The sequence below is a fragment of the Bos indicus genome, chromosome 3 (genome assembly GCF_029378745.1).
Source record: "Bos indicus isolate NIAB-ARS_2022 breed Sahiwal x Tharparkar chromosome 3, NIAB-ARS_B.indTharparkar_mat_pri_1.0, whole genome shotgun sequence".
Taxonomy (NCBI): Eukaryota; Metazoa; Chordata; class Mammalia; order Artiodactyla; family Bovidae; genus Bos; species Bos indicus.
In genome coordinates, this window is record NC_091762.1 from 29997133 (window position 1) to 30016140 (window position 19008).

Below are 19008 nucleotides of genomic sequence, written 5' to 3' on the forward strand. Positions count from 1 at the left end.
AATAGGAACATTGGAAACAATACGCTGTCCTGATTCTTATAGTATACTTCACTCCTTTCCGCCCCCCTTTCGTTTCATCTCAGGTCAACAGGACATACTGCTGTGGCACCTACCGAGCAGGTCCTATGCGGCAGATAAGTCTCGTTGGAGCAGTAGATGAAGAAGTTGGTGATTATTTCCCAGAGTTCCTTGATATGTTAGAAGAATCACCATTTCTGAAAGTGAGTGTTTTTCAGATTATTAAAGTTCTGATCACTATTTAAATGGATACTTTGCATTAAAAAATCTTAAGCTAATCGTAGGGGCTTCCCAGGTGGCACAGTGGTAAAGAATCTGCCTACAATGCAGGAGGCACAAGAAAGGCAGGTTCAATCCCTGGTTCAGGAATTTCCTCTGGAGGAGGAAACGGCAACCTGCTTCAGTATTTTCGCCAGAAAAATTCTGTGAACAGAGGACAGACTGGCCGGCTACAGTCACTGGGGCCACAAAGAGTCAGACACGACAGAGTGACTGAGCACGTGCATACACAAGCTGATCTTATCTATTAAAATTCAGTTTTGTCCCATATTTTGAAGAGAACGGTTCAGAAAATTATTTAAGTAAAATACTTCACTTATTCTTTTTTACATATAAATTACTATCTAATAATAAAACATTTTTTTTCTTCTTATACACACAAAATAAGCTTCCTAAAGCTTTCTTTTGGGTGTGAGGGGTTAACTTGTAAGTAGTCTAAAAAATTTCCTTTAACGTGACTTATTCTTCTGACTTCCAGATGACTTTGCCCTGGGGTACACTTTCCAGCCTCCGACTCCAGTGTAGGTCCCAGAGTGATGATGGGCCCATCATGTGGGTCAGGCCAGGAGAGCAGATGATCCCTACAGCAGACATGCCAAAGTCACCCTTCAAAAGACGACGGTAAACACTGGTTTTTCTCAGATAAGCAAAAGCCCTTTTTTAGTTGATTGCTTATAGAAATAATTGAGAGTTGAGCAGCTTGAAAACCATTTTTTCTGACTTATTTAAAGAGCTATCTTAAGTAAATCTCTTGTCAGTTCCTTAGTCCAGTTCACTCATTACACAGATACCAGAGTGAGGCATCCTTTTAAAAATAAAAAAAAATCCTTCTATTCTTAAAACCTGGGTCCTAATTGCCTGCGAGATAAATGTCCAAACTCCTTTGTGTGGTTGATAAGGTTCTGTTATCATCTGGCCCTGACAGTATTTCTTCTAGGTGTATCTGCTTTTAATCTGGTCCGGTCACACTGAATTCAGTTTCTAAACCATGGTCTTTCACATCTGTGTGCTTTTGCCTTGCTCTTTTTACTTGGAGTAGCATCCCTTCATCATCTTCCTTTCTACCTGATATACTCTTAATGAATTTTCAAAACTCAACTTGGATGTCACTTCCTTTGTGAAGCTTTTCTTTGTTCCCTTAAACAATTGGTCATTCCCTTTTCTGTGCTCACACATCATTCTGTTCGTTAATGATCTGTTCACAAATTTTTTGGTTTTTACTATAAATTTTAACCTTTTTAAGGACAGTCTAATTCTTCATAGCACGTAACAAGTGATCAGTGTTCGCTGAGTAAAACCAGTGATGTATAGTAATTCATATTGGCCTAACATATTTTTTGTTTGAAGCAAAATTTGTTTAAAACAAACGTAGATTAACTTACTTTAGAACTATGAGAACAAATCTCATTTAATGAGACTGAACATGGCATATATTTGCTTAGATTATGGAAATAGGAACTCAAAATTAAGGTCCCCAAAATGAGTTTTAACAGATTAGCTTTAGACCTTACCTTAAAACTAAAAGAAAAGCAACACTAGATTTAAGTATGGATAACCTTAGTACTTGGCGATAATTATGAAAATAGTTTATAAAAACTATAAATGTGAGGTGGTAGCATGATAGAACATGGCAGTAAACCAAAACTTCTGCACATTGCTAAACCACAGTTTTTGTACCTCATAATGATGAATTTTGATATTCTAAATTCTAAAGTATTATATATTTATTTATTTTAGAAAGATTTATTCTATAATCTTTCCCCAAAGGAAATGATTGGTTTCCTGATTGGTAGAAACTTAAAAAACAAACATCAGATAACAGAAAAAAAGTAAAAAGGCAAAAAATATCTATAATCCCACTCATTTAGGCATGTTAACCTTTAAATTTTGGTCTATATTCACTCATAAATTTTCTTTGTACCCCGATGAATTCCTTCTTTACATGATGATTACTTTAAAATGTGTCTTATTAAGATGCAGCCATATCATCATTTCTAAATAACTGTGTAGTTTTGACTGTATGGTTGTATCAAGATTTATTTTACCAATTCTTTATTAATGTAAATTGTTTCTGTTTTTTAGTATATTGATAAATGGTATTTTGATAAACATGACAGTGGTGTGCTGGAACCAGTTTATACCAGCTCATAGGGCCATTGTTAGCCTCACAATTCCACGCTGAGTGAGGTCACGTGAATAGCTTGAAATTGGCCATGTTGGGAGTATTTGTACCACAGAAATCAGCAAATCAGCTAGTAGGTTGGTACGAAAGTAACTGCAGTTTCGGACTGTGAGTTTTAAATCATTTTAACTAGGCTCAAACACTCTTTGTTAGTCAAAATAGGAACCATTACAGTCAGCAACAGCTGTACAACCACCTACAATGTACAATAACCAACGAGAAATAAGTTTGTTTATTTCTGTAGCATAAAAATCCATGCTTTGGGATCAGCAAACACTTGGAAAGCATTTTCTGCCTCATGCTGGTTGTGGAAGCATTTTCCCTGCAAAAAGTTGTCAGGATGCCTGAAGAAGTGGTAGTTGGTTGGCAAGAGGTCAGGTAAATATGGCAGATGAGGCAAAACTTCGATAGCCTAATTCATTCAATTTTTGAAGTGTTGGTTGTGAGACGGGCGGTCAGGCATTGTCGTAGAGAAGAATTGGGCCCTTTCTGTTGACCAGTGCCAGCTGCCTGCATTGCAGTTTTCTGTGCATCTCATCAATTTGCTGAGCATACTTTTCAGAAGTAATGATTTTGCTAGGATTCAAAAAGCTGTAGTGCATCAGACCGACAACAGACCACCAGTGACCATCACCTTTTTTTGGTGCAAGTTTGGCTTTGGGAAGTGCTTTGGAGCTTCTTCGCAGTCCAACAGTGAGCTGGTTGTCACCAGTTGTATAAAATCCACTTTTCATCACACATCACAGTCCAGTCGAGAAATGGTTCATGGTTGTGTAGAATAAGAGAAGATGACACTTCAAAGGGACGCTTTTTTTGATTTGCAGTTAACTCATGAGGCATCCACTTAGTGGGCTTTTTCATCTTTCCAACTTGCTTCAAATGCCAAACAACCATAGAATGGTTGAGGTTGAGTTCTTCGGCAACTTCTTGTGTGAGGATCAGCTCTGATGATTCTTTCAGTTGGTTGCTGTCACCTTCAAATGGCCAGCCACAGTGCTTCTCATCTTCTAGGCTCTCATCTTCTTTGCAAAAACCCCTTGAACCACCACTGCACTGTGTGTACGTTTCTAGTTCCTGGGCCACATGTGTTGTTGATGTTGCGAGTTGTCTCTGCTGCTTTACGACTCATTTTGAACTCGAATAAGAAAATTGCTCAAATGTGCTTTTTGTCTAACATCATTTCTATAGTCTAAAATAAATATAAAGCAAACAGTAAGCAATAAGTCATTAGCAAAACATTAAGCAAGAAATGCACATTAAAATGATATATAACATAATCACATTTATTTAAGAATGTATTCCAGTATTAAATGGCAGGTTTCAACAATGAAAACTGCAATTACTTTTGCACCAACCTAATGCAAATCAGCCATCTCCCCCACTAAAGCCAATTACTGAACATTTATGGTACATCATTGTGGCTGGCTGGTTGGTTGATAGGTAGGTAGGTAGGTAGATATTTTTTGTGTATATGCATGTTTATTTTCTTGGTAGAAATTGCTAAAGGCTCAAAGTATATACACATTTCTAAATGACTTCCAGAAATGTACCAATTTATATTTCTACCCAATAGTAAGATAATACCCTTTCCCCTGTGCCCTCCACTAACATTCTCTTTTTTCATCTGATTGGACAAAAATGTTATTTTAATTTGCCTTTTTGAGGGGTTTGAATTTCTTCTTCTGTGATTCCCTTTTAATTTTCTTTACTTATATTTCCATTGGGATGTTGTTTCTTTTCTCTTTAGTCACAGAAAGTTTTATTCATATGTTGTCAGATACATCTTTTCCTCTGAGATTTCTTTCTTAGTGGCAAATTTAGAAAGGCCTTCTCTCATTTAGTGTTACAAAATACTCACATTTTCTCCTAGTTACATATGTGATTTCAGTATTATGTATTTAACCTGGTGTTGATTTCAGTATAGAGGGAGAGATTGTTTAACATTCTTTCCAAGTAATTAGACAGTTGTACCCACATTGTTTATTTAACAATTTATTATTTCTCCACTAATCTGAGGTACTATCAAATTTAATTTCTATCGGGATTAAATATTCTTAAGAGAGCCATCAAAAGCAGTTTGAATTAGAGTGAATAAATCAGAACTTAAACAGTAATGTCATCTTTATGTGTTACTGACAATGTCCTGTTGCTGAAAATGATGAAATCAATGCGGAAGCTGTTTAGTTATCAAGGGCACTGCAAATGAAGATGATCTTTAAATTTATGAACTCTAGAGTTAAAGAAATATATGCACAGGGTTTTAAAACATCAAACAGTATGGGGGGGCGGTTATAATTAAAACAAAATCCTGGCTACCTTTTCCTCCAGATGAAAACACCTTTTTTTCACCAGAGGCAAAAATGTTTTCTGTTTTTAATGCCCTTTTTGTTTTAAGGCTTTGACAGGAAATTTGTCAATTTCATGGTATACTGGGTAGGGATTCCTTCCTTTTGGGATTTTCCAGATAGTTAAATGACTCTTACTCTAGCCTTTTCCTCCCCCTTGTACTTTTTGTCAACTGTGCTTATACATTGTTGAGCTTAATTCATATTCTGTTTTAAAACTGTAATTAGGCTCTATATGCTTTGTCAAGAGCAGTATTCTAAAATTTGAAAGTCAGTAAATGGCATTTAAAATAATATGGGTAGTAAGTTTACTGGAGGCTAAAATTCGTATTCTAAGGTTCGAGTGGTTTGTTGTCACTCAAAGGAATAATAAACAAAAGGATCTTTCTTTTCTATATTTCACCTAGATACTGAAAATCATGCCACATTTTAGTTTGGTTCATATTTGGATCTTGCTGGTTATTTTTGAATTGTTTGGTTTTTCTTGTTTCTGATGGCCTTTTTTGAGGGGATACTACTGTACACTTTTGACCATATTTCTAATATCTTCTATTCTTTCTGTTGTTTAAGATTTGGCTTCCCAGGTAGCTCAGACAGTAAAGAATCTGCTTGCAAAGCAGGAGACCTATAATCCCTGGATTGGGAAGATCCCCTAGAGAAGGGAATGGCAGCCCACTCCAGTATTCTTGCCTGGAGAATTTCATGAACAGCGGAGCCTGGTGGGACTACAGTCCAATGGGGTTACAAAGACTTTTTTCTAAAATCACACTAACTTTCTACATGGCTTTGGCTACTGCTGCTTTTTGGCCTTTTTTTTTTTTTTTTTTAAATATAGCTTCTTTGAGGGAGAATGTTGTTAGTTAATTGCATTCTTTGCTTTTATCATACCTTCAAGAATCCAGAATTTCAACCATACTGTCTGGTCTAACACATCACTTTTTACCTGGAAATCTTTTGGAGCTCTGTGGTTTTTTTAACCTCAGTGTGAAAAGCTTATTTCACAGTTACCTACCTAGTAGTTCCCATTTAATGTTTTTCTACCTAAACTTATGGTTGTCTTCTTTCTGGGTTTATTTCTTTTTCTGCTTGATGACATACTCATTATATTCTAAGAAAAGGAAGGTATTGAGTGATCATAATGTCTGAAAATTTCTTTTTCTGTTGTTAAATATGATCTGTAGTTTAGCTGGAGTCTAGAAGATGTATTTTCCTTAGGATTTTTTAACATTGCCCCAATGTCTTCTGGTATCTAATATTGTTTATGAGAAGTCTTAATTCCAGTGTCATTATTGTTCCTTTGTAAGTAACCTGTTTTCTTTTCCTCTCCTGGGAGCTTAATTTCACAATGACACATCTTTGCTTGGGTTTTTAATTCCTATTCTTACACTTTAATCCTTTTTGTTGTTTGGTGGGTTCCTTAAACTTAAAAATTCATGTCTTTTTTGATTTCTGGAAATTTTTCTTGCTTAGTTGCTTCAGTAATCTTTTCATTTCTCTATTATTTCTTTCTGTTGTTGCTTGTAACCAAAACCAATGGTTTTGGAAACTGCTGTTGGTTGAATAGATCTCCCAGTTTGATTAGCTTCATATTTCTTATTATCTTTCTGCTTTCGATTTTGGGACATTGACATTTGTCTTCTGACAAAATTCTTAAATTTCAGTGTTGTTTATTTTGTTGTTTTTCAGGCTGCTGTAGACTGTCTTCACATATCTGGTGATTCTTGGTTTACTTGTTTCTATTTAGAAATAAAGCATTGGGCTTACTGGGCATTCTTTTTGTATTTCAGTAAGGTTTGTCAATAGGTAGGTTTCACTTTAGAGTTAACAGGCATAGAAGTGGACATTAAAGGATATGTCCAAATGCCAGAGGATTATGTGAGTGTATATAGTAAGTTCAATGTGTTTAGAGAAGAACATGCAGGTATTTTTGGCTGAAAGTTTATCAGAATGGTTTTGGTTACAAGCAACAAAATTGATTCAAACTGGTTCATAAAGTAAAATGTTGTCTTGTATTTTAGGAAGTTCAGAGAGGTTGACTCTAGGCCCATATAGTCAGTGGTTCAGTGTTGTCATCAAGAAACAAGGTCTTTTCCTTTTTCCTCCTCTGTCATTCTCTCTACCTAGGCTTTGTATTTACAGTGGCTTCCATTATGGTTGTTGCTGAATGGTGATAGCAGTTCTAGGTATACATCTGGATCTGGTTATATCTAAAAAAAAGAAAAGAGTGTTTTCTTTACTACTTTCTTAGGAGCCAGGGAGCTTCCCAAAAGTCTTAGCAGATTTCCTGTCATATTGCTAGCCAGAATCGGTTTGTGCTTATTCCTGTATCAATCACTGGCAAGGGGAATGAACTTAACATAGTTTGCCAGAGTTCATCAGGATCCATCTCTGGAACTTGTGAATGAGGGTAGGGACAGAGAGACCTTATAAAAATTAAGAGTTCTTTCAAAGAAATTAAGGTGAGAGATAAATGCTGGTGGGTCACCTACATTGCCTTCTGTATGAGTTTAAATACCTGACCAAATTTCTGCCACAGGAGTGACAGCTGACAGGTTTAATTTGCAGAATTTCACTTTATTTGCTCTTTTTTCAACTGTACTTCCTTTCTGTCCATTATCCTTATTTTACTAGCCTTTTTAGCTGCCATTCCCTTCTTGTTTAGTCTAGGCTTGTGGCTTTCTCAGCTCAGTTTCATTAGTCCAAAAAGTTTTAATCATTTTTCATCTTCCAGAAATGTGTTGATGGTGTTCATTTACTGATTTATTTTCTTTGTTGCTTCGCATTCATTCCTTTACTGTCACCTTTAGATTATTATACTTAGAAGGTTTTGAGCGCACAAAAAAGGAGAAGATAATATAATAAACTCTCATGTATTGAATAGCAACAGTTACCAATTCATAGCCAGTTCTGTTTCATCTATAATCCCATCCATTCCTCCACTTCTCTTCCCCACCCTTACTACATTAGCTTGAAGTCTTTTACTTCCATTTTCATGTGGAAGCAGATGTAGATGCTCAGGTTGCCTTCTTCAGTTAAGTCTAGTAGAATGCTTTGAGACTTAAAAATGACTCCAGGTACAAGAAACATACAGCCTTGAATTGTGAATCAAATTTTCTGTTACTAGGCAACTAATCTTTTGGTAATTTCTTATTTCATATTGGAGTATAGCCAATTAAAAATGTTGTGATTGTTTCAGGTGGACAGCAAAGTGACTCAGCTATACATACACATGGGTCCATTCTCCCCTAAACTCCTCTTTCATCCAGCTTGCCCCAAAACATTGAGCAGAGTTCCCTGTGCTATATATTGTAGGTCCTCATTGATTATCCATTTTAAATAGAGCAGTATATACATGCTACAGAGCTATATATATTTGTCTATTTACAGTGTTTGTATATTCAAACACCGCATTTGTGCCAGGTCAGGATAACAGCTGTCATATTATCATGACATCATGACTGAGAAAAGGAGGTCACCCCATTCAGCATTACATTATGGCATGTCAGATGCTGATGATCGAAATTGCTGAACCTTCTCAGCCCTCATTTAAGATTTGGTATTTTAGTAGATTTATTTGTCTTACTGCTGTTAATTTTTTATGTTGCTGCTTTCTTCTCCCTCATTATTTTGAAACCAAATTGACTACAGATCAATGAATGAAATTAAAAATCTCCAGTACCTACCTCGGACCAGTGAACCCCGGGAAGTCCTCTTTGAAGATAGGACAAGAGCTCATGCTGATCATGTAGGTCAGGGGTTTGACTGGCAGAGTACGGCTGCTGTTGGGGTTTTGAAAGCTGTACAGTTTGGTGAATGGTAAGTTAATGGAACTCAATTGCAAGATTGAGTCCACATTTTCTTAAGGCAGCATTAACCAATTTGAAAAGTCGCGAACAGTTTTAATTGTGGTAAAATACACATAACAAAATGAAAATGAAAATCCTAACAATTTTTAATTTTAATGTTTGTAGTAATATTAAGTATATTCACATTGTTGTAAAACAAATCTCTAGTAGAACTTTTTCATCTTGCAGAACTGTAACTCTATACCTTTTATTCAATAACTCCTCTTTCTCCTCTCCCCCAGTTCCTGGCGAACATCACTCTATGAATTTGACCACTTTAAATACGTCATATAAATGGAATCAAACAGTTATTGTCTTTTTGTGATTGACTGATTTCAGTTAGCATTGTATCCTCAAGGTTCATCCATATGGTACCGCGTGTCATAATTTCCTTCCTTTTAAAGGCTGAATAGTACTTCATTATATGTATATGCTATGTTTTGTTTGTCCATTTGTCTGTCAGTGGACACTTGGGTCGCATCCACCTTTTGGCTGTTATAAACAAACATCTTTTCGTGGCCGTGCTTTCATTCTTTTGGGTATATACCCAGAAGTGGAATTGCTAGGTCATATAGTAACCCACTTCAGTGTTCTTGCCTGGAGAATCCCAGGGACGGGGGAGCCTGGTGGGCTGCCGTCTATGGGGTCGAACAGAGTCGGACACGACTGAAGCGACTTGGCAGCATAGTAATTCTATTTTTAATTTTGGGAGCAACTGCTATACTGGCTTTCTTACAGGTTGCAGCCTTTTACACTCACGGCCTGGTTTTAACAAGGCTCAGAACATATTTAAAAGCTGTATTTTACTTTGTTTTTCATATTTATGCCTTTAGGGTCTTCAATATTGTTGTAGAGTTTGGTTTGATCTTTAGAATTAGAGTTCAATCACAGGTTGACAGTAATATTTTAAGTTAAAGATTATTTTTTTTCCTACTCTATGCTTTGAAAACTGGAATGTGTGGTATTTATGTCTGAGATGTATTCTGGAATGTGTGGTATTTGTGTCTGAGATGTATTCTGTCCATTTCTTTCTGTCAAGATGATGATGTCCGGTGGCATGGAGATGGTGGGGCAAAGTGGTTAGATGATTTAGTCATTAAAGTTTAAGTTTTATAACAACTAATTTTAATTTTTTAAAAATCACTTTATTGATGTTTTATTTTTTTAAGTTGATGAAAGAAACAAATGTATACTTTGTCCTTAGGTCTTATGCATCTATTTCTTTGCTAGTGTAGCAGTTCCAGGAACAGGAAGATTGAAATTGTCATCATTTTCCATTATGAGATGCTTGTTTCTAAAACTTAATTTTGTCAATCTTAGGAGTGACCAACCTCGCATAACCAAAGATGTGATTTGTTTTCATGCTGAGGATTTTACTGATGTTGTACAGAGACTTCAGTTAGACCTTCATGAACCTCCAGTTTCCCAGGTAAGAACTTTTGCTTTTTCTTTGCTCTTTGAGTGAGATCTTAGAAATTAAGTATCTGTACTTATTTAATTGTGCATTTTACCTTTTAGTTGGATACATGGTATAGTGAATTTAATTTCATTTTAAAAGCTGTTTGTGGAGGATGTTGAAAATCATTAAAATGGAGCTTCCCAAGAAAAATGCTTAGGGTCTCCCTTCAGTCATTGGGATGCCAGGTGGGACTGAGGAGAGGACCCAGGATGCTCAGTTTGGGCCATGAGCAGTCTCAGCTGTTAACCAGATTGCACTGTGTGCCCTCACCTACAAAAGGCTGGAAGACAGTGAAAGAAACAGATAAATGTTGCTCTGGCATGGGGCAAAGAATATTGATATTTAGTTGCATTTTGAATTATTTAATGATTCTGTAGGCCAGTCCTAATTTTAACCTGTACTTTATTACTAGAAAAGTAATAACATATGAGGAAAAATGTATCTTAGGAATTGTAGTAAATTGTATATTGTATAGTATTGTTTGGCTTTAATTTGAACCTACTGTTTTCCTGTGCTGATTATTTTATTTGACTTAATCTTTGCATATTTTACTTTAAAATCTCATGAAACTTTTTTCCCTTTTTCAGTGTGTGCAGTGGGTGGATGAAGCAAAACTAAACCAAATGAGGCGGGAAGGCATTCGTTATGCTCGAATTCAGCTGTGTGACAATGATATCTACTTCATCCCTAGAAATGTCATTCATCAGTTCAAAACAGTGTCAGCAGTGTGCAGCTTAGCCTGGCATATAAGGCTTAAACAGTACCACCCTGTTGTGGATGCCTCTCAAAACACAGAAGGCAGTTCTAATGTGGACTGTGATTTAACTGGAAAGCAAGAATTAGAAGTTGACTCCCAGTGTGTGAGGATAAAAACTGAATCTGAGGAAACATGCACAGAGACGCAGCTTTTGACAACTGCTTCATCGTCCTTCCCACCTTCATCTGAACTTAATCTACAGCAAGATCAGATGACTCAGTCTATTCCAGTTTTAAAGGTGGAAAGTAGACTGGACTCTGACCAGCAACACAGTCTACAGGAACATTCAAGCACTCCTGTGTGATATGTACATATTCAAACACATTTTTTAACTTTTTTAAATTTTGATGTGAAGTTATAGTTTTATAACTGGCTTAAGTTAAGTTTTATTGGAGAAATCTTGCCTATAATTCTATAAAGAGAAATGACATTCCACAAATGTCAAGCATATCTTTTTTACACAGATTATGCAAAGTTAAGAGTTGTATCTTATCCCGTTAGTACAGTATGTAATAGTGGGTCTGCTGCTACTTTCTGTTTTAAGGTGTGAGGTAACAATTCAATCTCTTCTTCAAATCAAAATGAGAATTCTCTGGAATAACAGATTCTTATTTGGTAAATTAATTCACTTCCTTTAATTTTATCTTGACTTGTCTCTTGCCATTTTTGCTGTTTTTATGATAGAAGATCAGATTTATGATTTAGTACTGTGCTTTTATGGCACAGATCCAATTTCTACAGTAAAAATGGCATAGGTTGCAGGAAAGAGGTCCTGCATCTTGTACATGGGCAAGTCATTTATTTAGTTTCAACCATAAAGAGCAGGTAGTTTCTAAGGAATTCAGTGGCTCTCTGATTTCTTAACAAAAGAGAAAGCACAGCACTTTCTGATCCAAACTGTTTTTTTTTGGTATCTGTTATTTAAAGCCCAGTGGATATTTCAATTAAAAATATCTAAAGATGAATAGTCCTTGGTCATTCATTCTCCATGGTTCATTAATCTCTTCTAGAATACTTGGTAACTATGGAAGATATTTTGGGTAAAAGAGATAATGTTGACATGATACTCTATATTGTTCTGCTTCCTAGCATCCTCACATTCTGTGTGGACACTTTTGCTTCCTAAACTGATCATGAGTATCAAACTTATAGAATGATATCTATCTTTCAGATGAGGCTGCCATATTTTGTGCATGAAACTTAGGAAAAACTATTTTTGTCACCTAGCATCAACCTCTTCATGATAAAGATCTATTGACACCTGGGTTTATTTATTATTGCTCTGTGTTGCTACTGTCTAATAAAGAATATGGCACTAGACTTCATCCTAGAGTTTCAGGTAGCCTAATCCTTATTAGTGCCTGAGTATTTAACAGTTTTTTTTCTGAACAGGCACAGTTCATATAGCTAGTAGTCTTAACTTTCTGTTATTTTAGAATGTTAATGTGATACACATTTCACTTTCTCTTAGTTAATAATATGATAGGCCTTTTGCTTATTAAAGGAAGAGTACTCCCCACACCTAAGACCAGATTCTTGTATCTACCTGGTTATAGTGCAATTTGGAGGTTTTTTTTTCCTGGAGAGTGAGATTTGGAATATTTACATTAACATAGGCAAAAAAAGATGCTGCTTCATTATGTCTGTCACCATGAAAACATAGCTGCATCTTTTGAAATACAAATATGAATTTTCTCTAAAATATTCTGAAATAGGTTAAATCTTATATAAATATTACTTTGTGCAATATTGTTGTGTAGTTAAACGCATATTAGCAAAGTATAGGGGTCACTGTGTAAACCGATAGAAAAGTAACCATCAGCAAATACTGCAGTGATTAGTTAGAATCTGTATTATTCCTTATATATATGTATATGTATGTATTCTCTGTTACAAAGGATGAAGACAAATAGAGAAACATTTCAGTGTAAACCATTTATGAATTGGAAGTGATGTTGGTTTTAGTTATCTTTGTAAATAAGGTAATTAGAATGGTATGAAGAGTAATGTGATTATTGCAGGGGTGTTTCGAAATCCTGGGTATAAATTTTAGGGTGAATTCTGGTTTATCAAGACTAGTTTTTAAGGGACCTGCCTTTGAGGGTGTTTTTTGTTATTTTAGGGGGAGGGGGTGAATCACTGAGTATGTGGGTTTGGGTTATTTCTTGTTTTTGTTTTACTGTCCAGAAGAATTTCATAGAGCTTTACCAGGCTGTGCAAAGTAAAATTCTTCTCAGGCAACATTTGCTTTTCAAAATAATCATGAAGAACAAGGTTGTTAAAGTGAAAACTTTTTATTTTTTTCTTGTCTTCCAAGATCCGATTTCCCCATCTCCCACTTGCCATCCAGCAGATGCCATCTGTCATCTAAGCTGGTCATTGCTAATAAACAAGGAGACTGTCTCCTGACAGCCAGCACTGTGTATAATCACTCAGGAACCAGCGGATCTGCAAAGACCTACAATCAAAAACAAATCCCCATTTTCTTTTTATAAAACATTCTACCCTCAACTCCAATATGAAAACAGTATAAAGATGTTTAAAATCATGTACTAATAAATTCATTGTATGTTAGAACTGCAATAGAACCGAGAGAGAAACATTTAGCTAGTAATGTATCTGGAAACTGAATGTCCTATGTGAGTATTAGATTTTAATAGCATGCTTTAAAGACTGATGAATATACAAGCGCAAGTTTTGAGTTTGTTACTGCTTTAAAGCTGTATCCTAGTTTAGCGATACAAATGATAGCAACTTTTCTAAAATTAAATTATTTGGTTTGGTGGAGTGAGGCATGGAACAATCTGGCGTCTTCTGATTTGTAAAGTAGTGATGGCAGTGAAGTTGTAACTGAAGTTTAAGCTGATCTTCCTTTTTGGTATATTATCCGTTGTGCCAACTCTTTAGAGATTACTTGCAGAATGTGGCTATAAGTTTTAGTATTTTGTGGAGCAGAGGGATATTTTTTAAATGTTCTTATGGAAAAGGATCCAGTAAATAAGTATTCTTAACTTAGTAATTAGAATGATTTTATGGTATTCACTAATCAGGAGAAAAGTCTTCCCCTTGCCCCAGAAGTCATACTGTAATTACCAGGATATACTCAGAGCAGGATTATGATTCAAAGAAGTAGCCCAAATTCATAAAGCAATAATAATAAAAACTACAGATCTGCTTTCCCCTCCAAAGTTTTAACTTTACAAATAAATTCCTCGGCTTAATTGTACTTTTAATTTGCTAATTTAATACTTAGGATTTGTTTCACTGGTACTTTATTATTAATACTTCAAATTAAAGACATTTGGAAGGTCCCCTTTCCCCTTAGAGACAGCTGGAATAACGACTAATATTAAAAGCTCTTGTAGGGGGAAAAAGGAGCTTATCAAATAAAATTATTTACTAAACTAAACCTTAGGAAAAGATGTTTTGCATCAGTCTTAATAGGCAAAAAGTTCATGCTTAGTGACTGGAGAGATTTTTGCTTATAGCTTTTCCCTCTATAAATACTATCTAGAATGAAAGCTAATTTAGGAACAAGACTAACATTCAAAAAACCCTTAGTGCATATATTTTTAATTATTATTAGCTCATTATTAGATCATTTATTTTCATCTGTATTTGCCATTAAAATTTATTTGCCTTTATATCTTTAGAATAATTGAGTTTGTGTCTTTCTGTTTTATCATTGCTACAAGTTTTATAAAAAGAACCTTTCACTAGTACATGCCAGAGGTTCATATTTCTGCTAAGTATTATTTTTTTAAAAACAGATTGTCGCTGTATTTATTGGTCATGCAGTAAGTAGAGGAAATGTACAAGACAGATGTTTTTCTTTAGCACATGGACCTATCCTCATCCTGAAAGTTTGTTGCTTTAAAAGCAAGTATCTCTCCATAAATATTATGGCCTTCCATTTTCTTCATACATCTTTTAGGATTCACTTGTGCATGTAGTTGAGACCAATGTCTCTTAATATAGCACTTTTCAATTCTCTCTAAAAAACTTATGTACTACTATCACATGTTGTAAATTTTCATGTAATAGTGTTTTCTGTGACTAAACTCCATTTTGATTGGCAGCTAAGACTTTTTTTTCCTGTGGCTTTAATTTATCTAAGAGGTCTTTGCATATAGATGAAATGTATAATTTGCCTGGCGGACTATTTGCGTTTTGTGGCCTTAGTTTGTTTATTGACATTAATGAGTGTTTTAAAAAGGTTTTTAATGAATAGTCTTAAATCTAAATTTGTGTGAATAATAATCCTTTTAACACAGTGCTTTTTTGTAGCTGTCTAAGTGTGTTAAATTGTTAAGCTATTTCTTTGTAAAATAGGACAATGGAATGCATAGTTTTTTTTTTTCCTGTAAAGTATTTTTTTAATAAACAAAGTCTGATTTGTCCTTTACTGATGTTTCATGACAAAATGAATAGCACATATGAATTCTAGCTACCTGGAACCTGTTTTTAAAGTACTTATCCCTCTCTCCTCTGTTTTCTGTTATTTTGTACTATTTTAGAAAATCTTGACTTTTTAAGGAAAAGGTTATAGATGCCAGGGTAAAATTTCATCCATATCAAGAGGCAGTTAGTTTGTGGGGAAGAAGGAAAACTATGCTTGGCATTGTGGCAGTTAACCCTCTTACCGCAAAAATTGTTTCATATCTGAGAGAACAATCTTAAATTTTTGATCTGGGGATGTTGATATTTTTGAAAGTGCATGCAGTGTTAGACATTTCAGATGTCATTGCTGTATTAAGTGACATAACTCAGTGGTTTTTTTCCTCATCAGTTCTTATTTGTGTGAACTTCTCATTAATTAAGGTACCTTTCCTAAGCACTGATAGCCCTTGCTTATGATTAGGAAAGGAAAAGGAAAGGAACTGATGTTTTTTGAGTAACTATTGAGAAGGGGACGACAGAGGATGAGATGGTTGGATGGCGACACCGACTCAATGGACATGGGTTTGGGTGGACTCCAGGAGTTGGTGATGGACAGGGAGGCCTGGCGTGCTGTGGTTCATGGGGTCGCAAAGAGTCGGACACGACTGAGCGACTTAACTGAACATTTAATCCTCACAGCCTTGAGTAGGAAGGTAACAATACAGTCTCCATAATACAGGTGAGAAAACAGGCTGTTAGACCGAATAAATTACCTGAAGTTAAATAGTGGGAGCAGGCATTTGAATGCAGTTGTGGGCTCAAAGCCCATGCTTTGCTCAGTAAGAGCCTTAGGGAGCATTGTAACTTTGTAGATGGGGCTCCTGAAGGACAATTTGCTACTTACTAGTTTTCCCTGATTGCAGTTCTTGAAGGAACTCCCCCTAAAGCCTCTTTGTGTGCTAATAAAGTAAAATGCTTAATTAGTTTACTGTAACTTACCTCTTAAAGCAAATATATACAAAAAAATGACTTTTTGATTAGTCATTCTTACCGTGCTTTTCTTTAATCAGACATTCTTGAAACCCAACAGAACTTTTAGCTGTAAGGACGGGAAAAGCTGTCACGAAGCAAAAGCAGAAAGGAAACCACTGCCAATGTGTGGAATATAGAAATAAGACTGGGTAAAATGATTTTATTCTGTGGGAGTTACTTTTATCCTGGTCGATTTTCCTCACCGGTGAAACAGGGATAGTAACTTCCATTTATGTCGATTTGCTAGCTAATCTGAAATTAGCTAGCAAACATTTACAACTGCCCATCTAAGGCTTTCTAGACTGGTCTAATTATTATCTCATTAGCTTTAAATGGACCCAAATGCTACCATTGCTGGCCAAGCAAGGACACTGCTTCAACTGAGGTTAGAATCACCGTTAGAGGTCAGTGTTCCATTAATGGCCAAAAAAAAAAAAAAAAGAAAGCAGCTTACTTAAAACCTTAACCCATTCTTACATATTCATTTGAGGTGGCAACCATTCCTTTCTCCTGACCTCTGTCAGCCTGCTTGAACTCTTAACCTACAAACAGTTCTTCCCCTCGCTACCTGCCCCCGTCCTAATTGGGAAAGTGCCTTGGAACTGTCCTAAGCCTTGGCCCCTCTCTTTATTTACCCTTGAGCACCCAGAAAGATGAAGTCCTAGAGCAGTTGAGAGGCGGGAGAGATTTGATAAGCCGCAGCTTGTCAGGTCTTTCGTTCCAGAACAGCGTAAATTCACGAAAACATTTGTTCCTTCAGCAAAGGTTGAGAAACTTTAGGCCAGGCTCGTGCCAGACCCTAGTTTCTGACCTCATGGAGCCCCCAGCCTACTGAGGAAGGCCGACAGTAAATAATGAAGCACAAAGAAATATAAAACACAAGGAAAGACGAGTGTTGGCAAAGAAACGAACAGGGAACTATTGAAATATCTGGACCGACCTCCTTTAGATGGATGGCTGGGAAGTCATTTCTGAAGAAGTGGCCTGAAGGGTGATCTGAGGGAGCTGCTCAGGGCCTATACCGCCGCGGTGTAGCTCCCCAGCTCCTGGGTCCCGAAGCCTGGCGGAGGCTCGGCGGGAAGGACCCGGGCCGGGGGCGGAGCCAACTTCACTGCAAACCCCGGAAAGCGGAAGCTGCAGCCCGGCTGCACCGTGGTCTGCGAAGCTGCTGCTTCCCAGGTCTGGGTCGGCTGAGTCACGGCCCGGCCCGGCCTAGCGAGGACGCGTGTCCGCCGCCCCGAAGCAGCTGCCACCGGACCTTGGGACCTCTGCACTTGACTTTTCCGGCCGGGCACAAAACCTTCGGCCGTTGCCGTAGCGGCTGGCAGTCTAGCGAATACCCCCTTCACTTTTTATCGCCCTCCTTTCTCAGTTCATTGTTTGGTTATTTTAGGGTCAGTCCGATGACCCTATAGGTCGGGCTTGGAGGGCGCCGGCTCTCTGGCGGCAGACTGCCCTCGTCTGGGCGCTGGGCAGCCGGCTGCCTCCGAGGCTGGGGCGGCCTCCGCGGTCTCCATGGTAACGGCCCGGCCGGCGTCTCTGCCTCGGGGGGAAGATGCGGCCTGCCGGGTCCGCCGCCTCGCCCCCGGCCTCACGGGCGGGCCGGGGCCACTGAGAAGGAAGGTCCCGGCCGCCGGACGGCGGGGCATTGGTCACCAGGTGAGTGCAGGACCTTGGAGAGAGGCGGAGGTAGGGTGCGGGTCAACTCCAGCGACCTTCCCTCCTCTCCTGCTTTCCTGCATCCCTAAACACACCCGCACAAAATCTCTCCGAGAGGCTCCGGTCTCCGCTGCGCCAGAGGGTTGTTTTGTTTTGTATGCTTTTGTTTTTGGTTTTTTTCCTGGCAGTCAGCCGGAGAACGAGACGGCCAGCAGCTTATGGAGAGGCTGAGAGAAGCGTTTTTTGACTTCTGTCCAAACTGGGAAAGTACCTTTAAACTACTGGACTCACCGACTGGTTTTCCTTCGTTTTCAGTGAAATCCCGTTCTCTGGCTGGAGACACAGATGGCCTCAAATGAGAGAGATGCTATATCGTGGTACCAAAAGAAGGTAATATCAGTGTATTTTTATTTGTAAAGCATGCTCCCTGCAGAAAGCTCCCACAAAGAATACCTATCATGTTAGTTTTTAATGAGTTTGGTAGTGCAGTGTATTCTTACATGGTATCTCAAATAGAAAACCTAGTACAAGGTCACTAGGTCTTTTGAATTCAGTTCCAGGTCCCCGCATAAGATTTTCAACCTCCTGTCTCCAGACTTCATTCACAGTGTCACAGCAGTGCTATGAGAGTTTGCTTCTCATCAAATTGCTGTTTTTTTAGACATAAAACTTTTATCTGCACAGTGTCAGCAATCTTAATGAGCTGCCCATAGCCTTTTATTTCTATTTAGTTTTCTACTGATATTTTTTCTTAAGTGGAAATTATCTTTTAAGGTTTATATTTAATTTGAAATATTTTGGACATTGTTTCCAGCTTGTTTGAATTTTGAAGGAAATAGTCTTTGGAAATAATAATTTATCCTAGCCTCAGAAAATCACAGACATTTCCCAGATATCATGTAGACACTTTAAATAGTGTCATGACTTGTGAGACTTGGCCTAAATAAAAGGATTTCCTTTCCATCATTTAAGTAGCCTGCTTCTTATTTCAGATTGGAGCATATGATCAGCAGATATGGGAAAAGTCAATCGAACAGACTCAGATTAAGGTA

At 37.3% G+C, this 19008-nt stretch overlaps 2 protein-coding genes across 18 annotated transcripts in view; both read left to right on the forward strand.

The window, feature by feature from the left end:
• The window catches only part of RSBN1 (round spermatid basic protein 1), a 43161-nt gene extending 27871 nt beyond the window's left edge, over positions 1–15290 (forward strand). The window contains exons 3-7 of the mRNA XM_019956778.2: positions 84–221; positions 776–918; positions 8473–8640; positions 9990–10098; positions 10716–15290. Coding sequence (XP_019812337.1) covers positions 84–221; positions 776–918; positions 8473–8640; positions 9990–10098; positions 10716–11189 — 1032 coding nt within the window. The 3' untranslated portion in view covers positions 11190–15290. The remainder of the gene's footprint in view (positions 1–83; positions 222–775; positions 919–8472; positions 8641–9989; positions 10099–10715) is intronic.
• Positions 15291–17459: 2169 nt separating this feature from the next.
• The window catches only part of PHTF1 (putative homeodomain transcription factor 1), an 80346-nt gene continuing 78797 nt past the window's right edge, over positions 17460–19008 (forward strand). For 11 of the 17 annotated variants that reach the window (XM_070779819.1, XM_019956789.2, XM_070779835.1 and 8 more), the window contains exons 1-3: positions 17462–17956; positions 18272–18346; positions 18949–19005. In XM_070779819.1, coding sequence (XP_070635920.1) covers positions 18302–18346; positions 18949–19005 — 102 coding nt within the window. In that variant the 5' untranslated portion in view covers positions 17462–17956; positions 18272–18301. Of the gene's footprint in view, positions 17957–18271; positions 18347–18948; positions 19006–19008 lie in introns of all 17 variants that reach the window. The other 6 variants (XM_070779862.1, XM_070779868.1, XM_070779885.1 and 3 more) reach the window with 3 other exon arrangements.